General features: G+C 46.3%; 1 protein-coding gene across 1 annotated transcript; it reads right to left on the bottom strand.

Moving 5' to 3' along the window:
• On the bottom strand, window positions 1–11,367 carry APOBEC2 (apolipoprotein B mRNA editing enzyme catalytic subunit 2). The gene is made up of 3 exons (XM_045543651.1): window positions 11,074–11,367; window positions 2,965–3,528; window positions 1–408 (listed from the first exon to the last, which is right to left on the bottom strand). The coding sequence occupies exons 1-2, from the start codon at window positions 11,214–11,216 to the stop codon at window positions 2,985–2,987; spliced, it is 687 nt and encodes a 228-aa protein (XP_045399607.1). The 5' UTR covers window positions 11,217–11,367; the 3' UTR covers window positions 1–408; window positions 2,965–2,984.
• Window positions 11,368–15,434: the final 4,067 nt, after the last annotated feature.

Here is a 15,434-nt window from a genome sequence, read left to right as displayed (position 1 = left end):
TCCACACCACTACTTTTATTAATGTTGCTGTTTTTCTTTCTTTAAAAAAAGAATCCAACTTAGCGTAAAACGCATATTTCAAAGATCTGTACCTTAGGCTCTTTGCCTTAAGTAGCCCCTTTTGGGGGAATAATTAGGACCTTCAGTCTCACAGATGCCTGGTGCCCATATGTGGTTGCATTTCTCTCCTTTCAGGTCTCTTTCCTCTTTCCCAAGAGCAGCATTAGAGAGAGATGCACGGCCTAAATGAATTACAGCATGAGAAGTGTATTTGGAGTCCTCAAAGGGCCTTATCCAGGAGGATTGGTTCGTGTTGAATGCTGTCCAGCTGCAAGTGGTATTAGGAAGACAGGCATGTCCCAGATGGCTACACATGTTTCTGCTGTCTCTTGGTGGCAGCAGGCAGACCTTGGTGAAAAAAACAGAAAGCATGTTACTGAGAGCCTTGCTGGCCCCAAATACTGGTCTCTTTTTGAGCTAAGATTTCTGTGTGCTTTCCCCAACAAGTTCCTGAATTTCTCTTCCATAGTCTCCTATGGTTTCTGCCTTATCCAGGATTGGGTTTGTTTCTTTCATTCATGTTTTGATGTGGTTCACACTCAAAAAACCCAGAAGAGATCTGCTTTAACTCTGTTCCCTAGAGTTAAATATATAGTTAAACACTATTCTGTCATTTTTTAAAAAACAAAAGATGAAATAAGAAATATGAGACAAATTTTATTTAACAAATGCTCTTTTCTTGGGTTGTTCTTTTGGGCTTTTAGATTACAATTCTATCTCATGCCAATTTTTTTTTTTAACTTGATACATCTTAACTTTTCCCTTTGGGAACACGAGCACCTTAAATAGAAGACAGGGAAGCATGTTAATGGGTCCAGATAATACAAGTATATACACTAATGGAAAGACGTTTATAATGTGGAAAATGTCCAATAATTTTTGTTTGTTTGTTTGTTTGTTTTTTGAGATAGAGTCTCATTCGGTAGAGTGCAGTGCTGTCATCATAGCTCACTGCAACCTCAAACTCCTGGCTTTAAGCCATCCTTTTTCCCCAGCCTCCTGAGTAGCTGGGACTACAGGCATGTACCACGACGTCCAGCCTCAATAATATGTTCTTTAAAAATCTGACTTAGAAATCAGCTTTTTCCTCAAGCTAACATTTCTTTTGCTTCTGTTTAGATTAGTATAAGATACAACCCTCAATCATCCAAAATTAAAAGGTCTTTTTAATCTTCCTTGAAATGCTTAATTTTAATGGAAAAAAAAAAAAAAGCCCTGGGTGGGGGAAAAAGGCCCTGAGAACTTACTAGTTGGACAGCTAGAAGAAGTAGCCAATAACAGTGAAAGATGTTTAAGAAGAAAGTATATTGACATTAAAATTAAGCTACCAGTCATCATTCTGTAGAATCAATGTAGGGTTTATAATTACAGTGATTAATACTTACACTAAAAAAATCTTAAGGAATTTTAAAAGTTAAATTTTGTATTTTCAGAGGTCACCCTCAGAAATCTGTTTTTACTACTATTTACCACTACCCAGTGTGGTGTCTCGTTTTATCTGAGCAGAGTATATTACCCTACCATAGTCTCACTGAATTCAATGACTGAGTTTTTGTAAGAAATGGCTGAAAATCATGTCTTCGTGGATCGGCGAATGCTCAGCTTGAGAATGATCAGTACCCAGTGTGCATGTCTAATAGGAAACACCTGCCAACATCAAGGTCTGCAACATTGATATTTCCTAAGTGTGTCCATGAAGTCATATCTTCTCTTAAGGGTATCAGGAGTGAGAGACACCAAAAATAAATTGAATTATTTTCATGGAAGCCATGTTGCTTTTGTGTTTTATTAATATGTGAGTTGCTCCAGAATTAAAGTTGGGTAAGAGGGTGGTGAAGACCACTTCTCAATTCCTGGATGATTTTGATCAGTAACTCAGGCCTTGTAAAAGAGATTAGTCACAGCATTTCTGTAGGAGCAAACTTGATCAGACCAAATTCAAAAAAAGATGGTAAAGGATCCTTTAACCCTCTTTCCTGAGGGTAATTGGCCTGTTTCTGTAAGAGTCTAATTTACCCTCAGCAAGAGGCCAAATTGGCCTTAATTGTGTCCTAATTATTTGCTTAAATAGCTAATCTTTACTTCTAGTTTTTCTATCACCTCTTGATACCTGTGGGAGGCTACCTCTGAGCTGCTGCCTAATTTACAAACATCTTTTTAACCCTTTAAACATTCCTGCATGGTCTAGTTCTTTGCTATACTGTCCCCCTTCCTGTGTTCAGCGTTTTTCATGAGTTCTGCTGAGGTCTTCTCAACATAAGGAAAATGTTCTTGCATTATACATCCACACAGCAATTACTGGTCTCCTGCAAAGCGTAGCCATTTGTTTGAAAACATGAAAGCAGGTCTGGCCCCCAGTACATATCCATCTGGGGAATTTCAAAAGTACCAAAAGTGAAAAAATTGCCTCTGAAGGAAAGAAAAACCTGCATGAGAGAAAAATACAATGGTAAGAGTGCAAATGGGAGTGGGAGCAGAGCATCTAGAAGGTGTCTAGAGTTAGTGAGGGAGGACACATGTACCTGGGGCACGCTCTGGAGATTTATGTATCTTCTCTGCTGTTGTTCAGTACCTGGTCTTTGCGCCATCTAAATCTTACTAAAAGTCATTCTGTCTCATCAAAACTTTAGAATCCCCGTCAACCTTGGGTATTTGAAGTTATGGGGAAATGACTTTGATATAAAAGGGAAGGAGGGAAAAGAGTTTAAGGAGAGGGATTTGAAGGAAAGAGAAAACAAGATAGGATGTTCTAAAATGTTTTTGCAACCAACCAAAAGCAGAGAAATGAAACCTTTGCAAAGGAAAATCAAACATTATATCATTCATTCTACCTGACCTCAAGCCTTCTACCCAAGTTAACATTTAATAACAGTGAATTCCTCCCATGGCACCAGGAAAACTCACGTGAGGCCGAGCCCAGTTGCCTACTTCAGGATGTCAGCCAACTTCTCCTCATAGTATAGGAAGTTCTCCTGAATGTCCTCCCAGGGCTCAAAGGCCTTGGATTCACCCTCTTCTTGCTCTACAAAATTCTGCCAGATGTACTCGAAGTCCTGGGGCTTCATGATGCGCAGTTTACAGCCAGCCTCCTTCAGCTTCCTCAGAGCAGCCTGGATCTCCGGCTCTTCCCACATGAAGAGTCGCCCCACCAGAATGAGCAGACGCAGGTTCTTGGTCTTGTTAAGGGTTTTGATAATGCGGTCGGCGCAAGCTGCACAGGGGCTAGAGGACACATACCAGGTGACATTGTACCGCAGGGCTGGGTCGAAGGCTGGCAGGATGGTGTTGAAGAAGGCTTCTTCTGCATGGGCAGCTGCGTGCTCATCCTCTAGGTATCCCCGAGATGCCTGCACTTGGCCTCCCTTGCTCTGCACTTCAACCACATAGCAGAGGAAGGTCTTGTTCCGCCCGGAACTGTACTCCACATTCCGGAACTGAAACTTAAAGAAGTTGACAGGCAGCCGCTCTCTGTAGGTCAAAGAGACAGAGGGACAAGGAGGAAGAGAGAATGATGAGTTCTTATTTCTAGGACTAGCTTAGAGTAGGTAGCTCTTCCAGATCAGTGCCTCAGAGACACATTCACTCGTACTATAAACAGGCCTTGCCTATGCTAGCATCAGTAACAAAAAGGCATGAAAGAATCCAGAAGGGTTTATCTGAAGGAGAGGAGAGAGAATTTGGGGGGTGCGTTCTGGTACCCTGCTAGGGTCTCCAAACACTATCTCTTCCAGCACAACTTATCCCTACATTTCTAAATCAGTGAATCTTTAACATGGATATGGCTTAGAATCACCTCAAGCACTATAAATATGTCAATGCCTGGGCCTCACACCAAACCAATTAAATCAGAACAAACTGGAGAGGGGGCCTAGGCATCAGTATTTTTTAAGAAGCTTTCCAGATGATTCCAGTAAGTGGCCAACTAAGTATCAAGCATGTAAAATTTCTCGTGAAAAGCAAGACAAAGATTTCACAAAGCATTTCATGCTTTCACCTCTTCTCCTTGTAACTTGTAAATTGCATCTTGGGCCTGAAATGGCCTAATGCTTGCAGTACCATGCTCTCCTAGTGACTGTTTCTCAAGTCTACCTTGCCCTTCAGGTGAAAGGATTGTCACATGGTAAGGATTCAAGAATTTGCATCTATGAGGCCAAACTACCCAAGGGTACCTTGGGATAATTAAGCTTTTATAAAGTATGGAGTCACTTCAAAATCTTAAAAGAGTTGGCCTCTGCCCTCCAGATGCTTACAATCTAGCAGCTAGATTCTAGCTGGACAGAGAAGATATAGCCAAGAATGTTAGAAGACTGCTAAAAATGGAAAGGTAGACTAGGGTATGTATTATGAAGGTTCTTGAAAGTTTAGCCTCGATTCAGAAGGCTGTGGAGAACTGTTACAGGTTCTTGAGTAGAAGAAAAGTGTAAAAATGTTGTCCGTGGAAGATTACTGTGGTGGCACTGGGCAGATGGAGTGAAGCTGGGGAAAACCCTGAAATTGAAACAGCTCACGAGGTGTCTAGGATGCTAGACTTGGTGATGAATGGTGTTAGTGGCTTTGAGGAGGAGATGGATGATTAGGAAATGAAAGCAGTGGGCAAAGGCCAGGTTTTGTGAAACATTTTGTAGTTACAAGGAGAGAAAAAGAGGGGCTAGAGCATCAGAGTTGGAGATTGTTTTTATTTTTAGGTGTATGTGTGTTTTTCTAAAATAGGGAAGATTTGTGCAGGTTTGGAGGCCAAGGAAAATGAGAGGATTTTAATAAGAGAGATTAAAAATGTAAGAAAGAGGAGGGGATGAGTCCAACTAGAGAGGTTGAATGCTTTCCTTTTTAAAAGTGTAATCTCTGTAGCTGCCCCAGAAAATACCTCTGGTACCATTAACTCCACCATTTCCTGTCTCTATGCCTTGTCTTGCCCTAGAAAGTTCACCAGACTCCCTGGGCTGCAGCAGAATCCCTGGTGTCCCAAGGCCTTGGCTGCTTAGAGATAAGCAGCAGATTCCAAAGATCTGAGTAAACTTATCTCCCTGTAGGATTCTCCCAACCCCTGCCCATCACCAGATTTTCTCCACCAAGTTCCCACATCTCTTGCTGTCAGGTGACCATGGAGATGATATGTTTTGAGGACCAGACCCACGGTTCCTTTGGGTACTGTCCTTAGTTCTCCGTCCCTTTGTTTCTGGTTGAGGGTGTTTATTGTTTACTTAACATTTTAGGAGAATGGATCCCCTGATGTTTCCCCTCTCCTCTTTCAATCCCTGCTGGGAATTCACTTATGTAGTGAACTCTCCCTAATTACACTCACCGCACCAGGCCACTTCTGAACTCTGCCAGTTGCTAAATGGTCTCTTCACTCCCTGGAGTGGCGTTTTGCTCCTGAGAAGCACAGAGCTTACCTTTCTTTCCCAAACCTTTTTTAGTTCTTCAAGACCTTTTGCCACACTACCTGTCTCCCCAAGTTCAATCCAGAGCCGCCTGTATGGTGGGGGATCCTCACGTGGAACTTTTGGAAGTGTTCATGACTACTCGGTTAGCTTGGAGGCTTCAGCATTAGCTACCCATGTGGTCCCTCAGGTTTCCTTCTGGAAACCCCAAAAGCATTGCTCCAACTTAGCTAAGTGCAGCCCAGTGAAAATATGAATCTGGCCCAGTGTGTAGTTGCAAGTTGGCTGGATAGTTATGAGATGGCTACTTCTCTCAGCCTCTCTTAAGCTCTGACATTTTCCCCTCCTCCTCTTCCCTAGGCAAGAGGAGAAGACCCATAGAAACCTGAAACTTAAGGGAGAGGAAGAAAGGTCACCTCTATAAATAGCCATTTCCGACCCTCCAGCCAGCAGCCCCAGAGTCTACTCAACAGGGCCTTCTGTATGAAGTGCCTCAGGAGAAGTGTTTTCAAGGGGCAAAGGAAAGGTAGGGAAGATTTTGGCTCCCAGTTGGGTTTGCTCAGAGACTGAGCTTGCTTGGCTTCTCCGTGGGCTGCTTGGTCTTCTAAAAGGAGCAAAAAGGGCAAATGAGGTTCTCTGGGCTTTCCACAGACTAAAATAGGCAGATCCTGGGGGGAAAGAAACAAGGAGAACAAAGGTGGGTAGCGGTCTGAAATTTCTCCAGAAAGCTAGACAACATGGCCATCTTGGGTGATTTTACAGACTCACAAATTAAGTCAATATTATTATGCCTACTAGTGGAAGGAAGGAAATAGTGACCTAACTTTTTAAATAATCACAAACATTATTTTTTCAAATAGCATGATATGCCTAAGTACCATATTTAGTTGTAGCCCTTTACTCTTAACCCCAGTAAATATTTTACTGCTAAAATTGTGTGTGTGTGTGTGTGTGTGTGTGTGTGTGTGTGAGAGAGAGAGAGAGAGAGAGAGAGAGAATGAGTGAGTGTGTTGGAGTGGTGGTCAGGAGAGAAGTACTAGTAGTAGATTATTTTCCCCTAATCCAATCACTTCTTCCGGCATAGAAAGCAACAGCATGATTCCTATTTCCTCCCTCCACCCTCTAATAGTGCTTCCTTTACAACCACTTCCTCATACTTTCTGCAAACAAGGCCAGTCACACTTCATTGCTTAGACCCAGTCCACTAGGCATTGCAATTCTCTTGGGAGGAAATGGAGAATCCAAATATCTAGAAAAAATTGGGAAGATGGTCTGCTTGATGGAGGGAGAAGGGATATGAGTGAATGTAATACATATTTTTCTCAGATTCATGTTAAAACGTTTGCATTTCCTAAGCATAAATATACTGTGAAAGGAAGCAACCTGGAGGGTAGTAGAAGTTGGTCTAAGATGAAACATTTGTTGCAAAATAATCCATGGACTGGAAAATCTCACAGGCAATTGTGTGTTGACTTGTTTCAGCTTTCCCTCACTAGACCTTTCGGTGACCTGCTTGAAAGAGGCAGGATTCTGGTTTTGTTGGACTTCTCCTTTTTCAGACCACTTTCAAAGTGGATGCCAAGGAGTGAGCGTAGTCAGAAAGTATAGTATGGAACAGAAGCAGAGGGTTCTAGCAGTCTGATTTCCTAGAGCTGAGAAGGGAGCTCCAGATTGCAGGACTGCATGGGATTTTACCCAAGGCTATTCTGAGCCTGCCCTTTTTCCCTGGGAGCCGTGGTCTTTAGTCTGAGCTCTGACCTCCCAACAACCCTCAGTGTAGGCCAGGGTGGCCAGGGTCAGGGGCCTGTCTTGTCTTCTTGATGGCACACTGGCCCTGCAAGCTCCAGAGTCCAAGGTGAGGGGGAAGGGCTACGGCAGTAACAGTGGTGTCAAAGGCCCCTCGCTCCTTGCCTCTCCCTTCTCTGGACCTTGCCTCTTCTCTCTGTGCTCCTCACATGGCCAGAGTAAACTACTGGTAGCTAAAGAAGTGGTTGAAAGAAAAATCACCCCGTCTGCCATGTATCTCTGTTCTGTAATAATCCCTTTGATAGCAGGTTCTGCTTTCTGCAGAAATATACACAACATAACCATAGACAAAGACAAACACACATCAAGGTGCTGCCAGGCAGAGCCACAGTCACTCCTCACCGGGATGGAGAGATGGGGAGACAACCAGCTGCGGTGCCCCAGAGCTCCCCTACAGTGCAGTGTTGAGAGGCAGGCACGAGCCGGGAGAATTCTTACCTAAGCCCAGCACCACTGGATCTCCGTGTATGCTTGAGCTGCTCTCCTCAAGAACTCTTCCCCCAGTTCCTTCCCTATCCTGACATCTGACAGAGAGCATAACACAGGGGTCCCCAACCTATGGTGAGCTGTATAATTATTTCATTGTATATTACAATGTAATAATGATAGAAGTAAAGTTCACAATAAATGTAATGTGCTTGAATCATCCCGAAACCATTCCCCCCACTCCCTGGTCCATGGAAAAATTGTATTCCATGAGAACGGTCCCTAGTGCCAAAAAGGTTGGGGACCACTGGCTAACACACAACAGGTGCTTCTTCATTACTTCATCCATTTATTTGACAACTATTTATCCAGTACCTATTAGGAGCTAGGTGCTAGGGATAAAGCAGTAAAAAATCTAAGTCCTATCCTCATGAAGGTTAAAAGGGGGAAACAGGAAGTAAATGAACAATTATTCAGTAAATGTTTGTGAAAATACAGAGTCTTCTCTGGTTTTTTGGATGCAGTGTGGTGATTTGGAGTCAGGTGGTCCTGGGGTTCACACCCTATTCCATCTACAAGCTTTGGCCAAACGGTTTATCCCTCTGAGGTTTAGTTTCTGTATCAGAGTGAGTGATCCAACCTCTCGGATTTTGGACAACAGTAGACATTCAATTGAAGCTAGAATTGGCCTTCTCCAGGCCTCAAATCGTGTCCTTTAGAGCTCCATCTTAAGCATTACCCTTCTAAACTCTTCCTCTCACTTTCAGAGGTTTCTCTTTCTCAGTGGTGTGCTGGTAAGTGTTTAACACCCAGCTCTCTGAAAGAAAGAAAGCCAAAAAACAAACAAACCCTGATTTCCATAACGTAAATATTCCCAATGTGGAGATTTCAAGCTACCAAGGTGACGTCTCTGGACGCTGAGTCAGGAAGAGATGTGCACAGTCAACTCTCAAGCCAGTAAGAGCTGGCTGCAGCACACCTTGGCAATTTTAGACCTTTTTCCAGCACTTTCCACCATGTTATTTTGTTAATGTCCTTAGTTTTGCTTTGTGTGCCCTGAGTACCCTATTCAACCAGAATCACTCTGAGCAGGGTATCTCTCGCCTTCCTACCAGGTATTCCCTCCTCACTTCAGACTGTTTCCTGAAAAGCCACCTGCTCTTCTGCTGTCTCCGGCCCAAATATAAAGAGCACTTATGGATCCATTCTCTGCGGGAGTCCGTGCTAGGAAAGAAACTGCGTTGCGGACCCCTTCGACTCCAGGGCATCTGGAAAGGGAAGGAGAGGAAAGCTGTTCCCTTACCCTGTCCCTGCACAGATGTAGCTGTACCTCTGGGCTATTTTAAGCCATGTGTTTACCCTGAGGGGGCCAGGAGACAGATCTCCACAGCTGGTACTTGCGGCCAGGAAACAGGGCTCTGCCTCCCACCTGCACTGCTCTCACAGCGCTCAGAACGCTGCCCCGCTGTACCTCTATTCTGAGCCTTGAGTTGTGGGAAGCCTCTTACTCTTACCACCTTGCAGACGGAGATACTTGGAATTCTGGGTAACCTGGAACTCAGGATGAATAAGAGACCAGAGGAAAGAACGCTTGGCAGGAGTCAAAAGACCTGCCCCTTACTGGTTCTGTAGTTTTGGACATATCACTTAGTCTTCCTGAGTCTCAGTTTTCGTATCTGTAAAGTGACAATAATACATCTCCCTCTCCTAGCATTGTGCTGAGGGTTGAATGAGCTCATGCGTGTGAAAGTATGTTGTGATTATAAAACCCGGGAGAAATGTAAGTTATATCAGAGGACTTAACCCTTCAGGACCCCCAGCCCTGGGACCCCAAAGCATGTTCAACTCAACAGATAACAGCTGAATTCTTGACCTACGCGTCCCTGTGCTGGGGAGATCACAATGCCACACAGAGTGGAATGCGTGTGTACACGTGTTTGTGTGACCAAAGATACCAGCATGCTTAGGTGTTAGAAAAAGGATCTCTCTCCATAAGAGAGCCACTGGAATTGTGGACTTTCTTGGCCTGGTTGCCCTAGGCTTTCCCTGTGTCTATATTAATCTGTGCTCAGCTGCTCCCTTAATCCTAGGATGTGAGTGAGATTACTTGGGTGGGCATGGGCAAATGGAAGTTCACGTTTTCCCTTAGGTTCTCTTAGAAGTCAGAAAATAGCTGAGCTGGAAGGGAACTTAGGAATCAACTAGTGTAGTTTCCTCATGTTATAAATGATAAACTGAGGCCAAGATGAAAATCGCTTGCCGAGCTTAAAATAGCAAGTCCAAATTGCCACCCAGGGCTCCTTTTCCCCCTTGAAGGCATCATCCCTCCATTCTTCCTGAAACTTCTCTTAGTGTGGAGCCCACACTGCACGTGGGCATTACTGGAGACCTCATGAAGGAAACCTTGGGCTCAGGAAGGAAATGTGACCGCCATTATACTCCCTTTTTATTCTTTGCTTAGGAATTTAGCAGGGTTTTCCACTACTGGAATAGACAAGGAAGACGAGGAAGACCACTTGACTTTACTCCTGGAGATGCCATAGTCTGGCAAGACAGAGGGCCCTGTGCACAGCCCCCTCTTTGGAGCCTCTGGACCCTTTTCTCTGGGCCCCAGTCCCTCCAGGCTGTGGCTGAGGGTGTTGGAACAGCCCCTCTGTCCATAGCCCCTGTGTTATCTGCGCTGTAACTTCTGTTTCCCTAGAAGTGGGTCTGGACAGCCCCTGAGGAGACTCAGAAAAGATTCAATAAGGAAAAAACTGCCTCTCACTAAGCCTTGGGAAAGGATGGATCTGTCTTTCCTGTCTTAGGATCTTCTACTCCAAATGGAGGCTCTAAAGAAAGGGCTAGATGGAAGTTCAAGGCTGTAGTGAGCTATAATTACGCCACTGCCCTCCAGCCTTAGTGACAGAGCAAGACCCTGTCTTTTTTTCTAAAAAAAGACAGAAAAAGAGAAAGCAAGGGCTAGAGACCTACAGATGGAGGAGAGACCCACTCAGAAGCAAAGAGGGAAGTTAAGGGCAGGGGGTGCCTTGACTGAGGCCATATTTAAATGTTCCTATTTCATCCTCTGTCCTCATCAAACTCCTTGGGAAAAAGTTTCTATCTAGAGAGGCAGGTGACTATCCCAATACCAGGAGGCCTGAGGGTTTCGTTCTCTGGGCTCTTGCCTCCAAGGAGCTCCTCGTACCTCCCCCTGATTAGAGAGTCCTAGGTGTCACCCTGAACGGCCACTAGAGGTTTGCCGCTGGGTCCCCTGCAGCCCTGCTGTGCCCACAGGAGTAATCTCACTGCTGCAGCATTGTGGCTCACCCTGACCCTAGTTACCAGCCTGGATTCCCACAGCCTGCCCCAGCCTGTGCTCTTCTGGGGAGAAGCATGCAGGCCCATAGCCAAGGCTCACCCTGTGACGATCTCAAAGGGCGGCAACTCAATCAGCTCCTTCAGCTTTTCGGGGTCGTCCAGGTTCTCCAGATCCTCCCCATTCTGGGAGGCAGGCGCAGCGGCAGGCGCCGCGGCCGCAGTGGCCTCTTCCTTCTGGGCCATGAGGGGCTGTGGCTCTGGGGTTGCTGAGAGAGGAAAGGTGGCAGATCTGCGCCAGGCCCTGGCGGCAGAGTCCCAAGCAGCTGTCAGCAGCTAAATCTGGCTGGGAATGACGGGAAGGGGACCCTGCAGGCCAGGCTGCATGCTCTCCCCACCTCACTACAGGCTTTATAACCAAGGCCTGCTGCCCCTCCCCCAGGTCCTCTCCCTCTATCTTTTTTTAATTGAGTGACGGCGGGTGCTGTGGTGGGGGAATGGAAAATCTGGCCATTAGTATCCCCTATTTATCAGTAGGCAAAGACAGGAAGCTGGCAGGTGGGGGTGGCTTGGCCTGCTCTTTTCCCCTTCTCCCTCCTCTCTCACCTCATATTCTACCCTTGGTTTCTCACCCAACTTTCCGAGCTCCCTTGAAGAGTGTGAGAGGGGCACAGGGCAGGCATCCTGATTTAGGAGAGAAGCCCTCTCAGAGCTTTAAGCAGGATGGGACGTGTGTTGCAGAGGATAGTCACAAAGAGACCCAGGGCATTTCCATTGGGGGAACTTAGGTTCAGGAAAGGAGGGTCCTGGCTGGGTGCAGTGGCTCATGCCTGTAATCCCAGCACTTTGGGAGGCCAAGGTGGAGGATCACTTGAGGCCAGGAGTTTGAGACCTATCTGGACAATATAGCGAAATCCTGTCTCTACAAAAATAAAAAATTTAGCCGGGCATGGCAGTACATGCCTGTAGTCCCAGCTACTTGGTAGGCTAAGGCAGGAGGATTGCTTGAGCCCAGGAGTTCAAGGTTACAGTGAACTATGGTCACGCCAGTGCACTCCAGCTTGAGGAACAGAGTGAGAGCCTGTCTCTACAAACCACAAGAAGGAAGGGAGGGAGGGATAGAGGGAGGTTGGTCTGTCCTAAGGAGAGGTGGGATAAAAACTGACAATCTGGGAAGTGTTTGAATTGTGACTCAAAGGGAGTGGATGCAGACTTGCCTGTTATGAACCCACAGTGCAATGTCAGATTGCCTAGGAACCTCCATTAGTAACGATAGTTGCCATTTACTAAGCTCGCTTTTTGAAATGGGCCAGGCAGTGAGTTTAGTGGTTTACATGTGAAATTGGACTTAGGCTCTCCACAGCCCTGGGAGGCAGAGTTATCCCCATGTTACACAGCGGGGGACTGAGACTCACAGAAGGGTTGAGGGCCCTGCCTAAGGTCATATAGCTCATAAGGGACAGACCCAGGATTAAAACCCAGACCTTTTACACCAGAGGCCAAACATTCAACCTTCATGCTATGTGCCCTCACAGCCTTTTATTTATATAACAAATATTGAGTATCTCCCGTACACCAGGTTCTGTTTCAGGTACTGGGAATATGGCAAGGAGCATGGCAAATGAAAATCCCTGCCCTCATGGAGCTTGAGAGAGTTGGACAATAAATAAGATAAGTAAAATATATGCTCCATTTGGTGTTAGTAAGTGCTAAGGAGAAAAGGCAGGGAAAGGGAACAGGAAGTGTCAAGAGGTGGGTTACATTTTTATAGGGTGGCCTGAGAAGGACTTTGAAAAGGAGACAATTGAGAAAAGATCTGAAAGAGGCAAGGAAACTAGTCATATGGATATCTAAGGGGAAAGTGTTCCAGGTGGGGGGGGGGAAGCATGTGCAACAGCCCTGAGACAGGGGCATTCTCAGTGTGCTTTAGGAACTAGCAGGTGTACCTGTGTGGCTGGATAGTCCTAGGAGATGAGGCCAGAAGGATAACAAGTGATAAAGAGGCTGGGGACTTATCTGGTGCTGTAAGGACCTTGGCTTTTTGTCTGAGTTAGGAAGCCATTGTCTCTGAATAGATGAAACACATGATCTGACTTCTGTTTTCACAGGAGCACCTGGGGAAAGAGCAGAAGCAGTGGACCAGTTGGAAGCTAGAGAAGGATGTGTAGGGCCCCTAGAAAAGCCCCAGGGCTGGAACAGCCACAGGGCTCGATGATTTTTGCAGCTCACCTGATGGGTACTTAGCAGGGGTCACAAGTCTTTGTGTTTGGGGCAATGCAGACGCTGAAGGACATTCTCAGGGAAACAGAAAGGAGAGGTCAGGGTCACCTGCAGGTTGAAAATGAGGAACCTAAGAACGTTGGAGAACAAATGGGGTTGGATGGTGGGGACAAGAAGGTAGGGTACGCTTTTGAGGGTCCTCACTATGGAAGAGGAGTCAGGATGGTTTGGAGAACTTAGGGCTCCCTCCTCCAGAGAGTTCTGAGCAGCAGAGCTGTTTGTACGATGCTGAACATTTTGGTTCGCCTGAGATGAGCATGGTTTTTCCCTGTTGTCCGGGCATAATTACCACTAGCACACCTTTCACTCCCAAAAGTGTCCCAGTTCAGATAATAAATTATATGGTCACCTTACCTATTAGACTTATTACTAAAAGCATTTCTATCCAGAGGTTGTTTTTTCAGACATTTTTCCAGGAGAATAAAGCACAGGGTAGAGGTAATATTGCCTGTGTCTGCAATGAAAAACAATGATAGTTGATAGCAAAGAATGTTATCATCATACAGACATACAACATTTCAATGCAAAGAGTTTACTTCATTCTCTTATTTAGTCAACATTTATCGGGGGTTTCTGTGTGCTAGGTGCTGTAGTAAATACCAAGAATACAGAGATGTGGCCGGGCGCGGTCGCTCACGCCTGTAATCCCAGCACTCTGGGAGGCTGAGGCGGAAGGATCGCTTGAGGTCAGGAGTTCCAGACTACCAGCCTGAGCAAGAAGGAGACCTCATCTCTACTAAAAATAGAAAAAATTAGCTGGGCATGGTAGCATGCCCATGCTGAGCTATTGCTCTCTTTTCCCAGAGGTCAAAGGGCTGAAAATGAGAGAGCAGGTTGGGCTTGTGATGGCCATAGGGTGCAGGTGAACAGTGTGGTGAGAATCTCCTGCCTCTCCCAAAGAGTGGAGTTCTGAGTAGATGGTGCACATGTGGTGCCAGCCTGGTCCCCTTGAAGAGGGGACTTCTTGCTCCTATCACACTCATAGACAGTTTTCCCTTTGACCTTTGGGAGAATGCCCTGGGCCCACCCCCAGACTGATGACTGACAGCTTCCTTTTTCACTGCTCCTTCCCAGCCTTCCCTGAGCCTGCCATCCCTGGAGTTCCTCTGACTGCTCTGGCTATTTATGGCACCTCCTGGGGGCCTGAATTCCTGGCTGGTCCCTGGCTCTTCTTTCCAAGTCAGACCAGTTTCCCCTGCTGGCCCCAAGTGCAGCAGCTAATCTGGGAGATCAGGTGCCAGGAACCTGACTCCTCCCCCTACAGCTGCCTCTACACGTTTTAGGGCCGACATACTCCATCCCCTCTGTTAACCCTATCAGTAGGCCCCTCCTGCACAGGAGGAAACTGGGCAGTAAGGTATTTTGTTCAAGGTCATACAAGGAGCCAGTGGAGTGCTAGGTTTTGAACCCAGATCTGTTGGCCTTCAAGTTCCATGCTTTTCCTACTGTGCTCTGCTGCCTGGAATTCAGCAACAAAGGAGAGCTGACATTAACACAGCCTCTGCTGCCGGTCTGACATTGGCCTAAGCATGTCATATAAATTAATTCGTTTACTTCTCACAAGGATTTCTGGGACAGGAAGTATTATTCTCATTTTATGCCTGAGGAAATTAGGACCAGAGAGGTTAAGTGACTTACCCAAGGTGATGCAGCTAGTGAGGACAGAGCCAGGTGCTTCCAGAGTCATGCTGTTAACCCCTTCACCATTCAGTCCCTGCCAGGACCCCTGAGGCCAGGCTCTGAGGGAAGAGGGGACAGAAAGAGACTAGCAGAAGCTGAGGAGGCTCAGGAGTTCTTGCAGGGAGAAAAGGTCTGGGAAGTAATTGGTCTACGAGAGAGGTGTGCGTGTTGGGAGTGCTGTATAGATAAACCAGACAGCTGGTGAGTGGGGATGGAAACTGAAAACAGAATTCTCCCGGCCTGTCTCTGCAGGCTCCTGTCCCCTCCTATCAGGGTGGCAGTGACTGGAAGGAGCTGGGTTAGGCCTAGGATATGCTGCAGCCTGCCTCCCCCTGTCCCATCTCCCATGGTCATTTCAGAAAACATTCTGAGATTCTAGGAGGTGGCGGAGGAGGAGAGGACAGAGTCAGGCACTTTGGTTGTTCCTTGGGTCTTGGTGGGATGTGGAGCTGCCCTCACTGGGCAGGCAGCAGAGAGGCCAGGAGAGAGCCGGTGGAAGATAGA

The sequence above is a fragment of the Lemur catta genome, chromosome 2, assembly GCF_020740605.2.
Source record: "Lemur catta isolate mLemCat1 chromosome 2, mLemCat1.pri, whole genome shotgun sequence".
In the NCBI taxonomy this organism is placed as follows: Eukaryota; Metazoa; Chordata; class Mammalia; order Primates; family Lemuridae; genus Lemur; species Lemur catta.
Note: the sequence above shows the minus strand (reverse complement) of the source record. Positions and strands in the feature narration are given on the sequence as shown.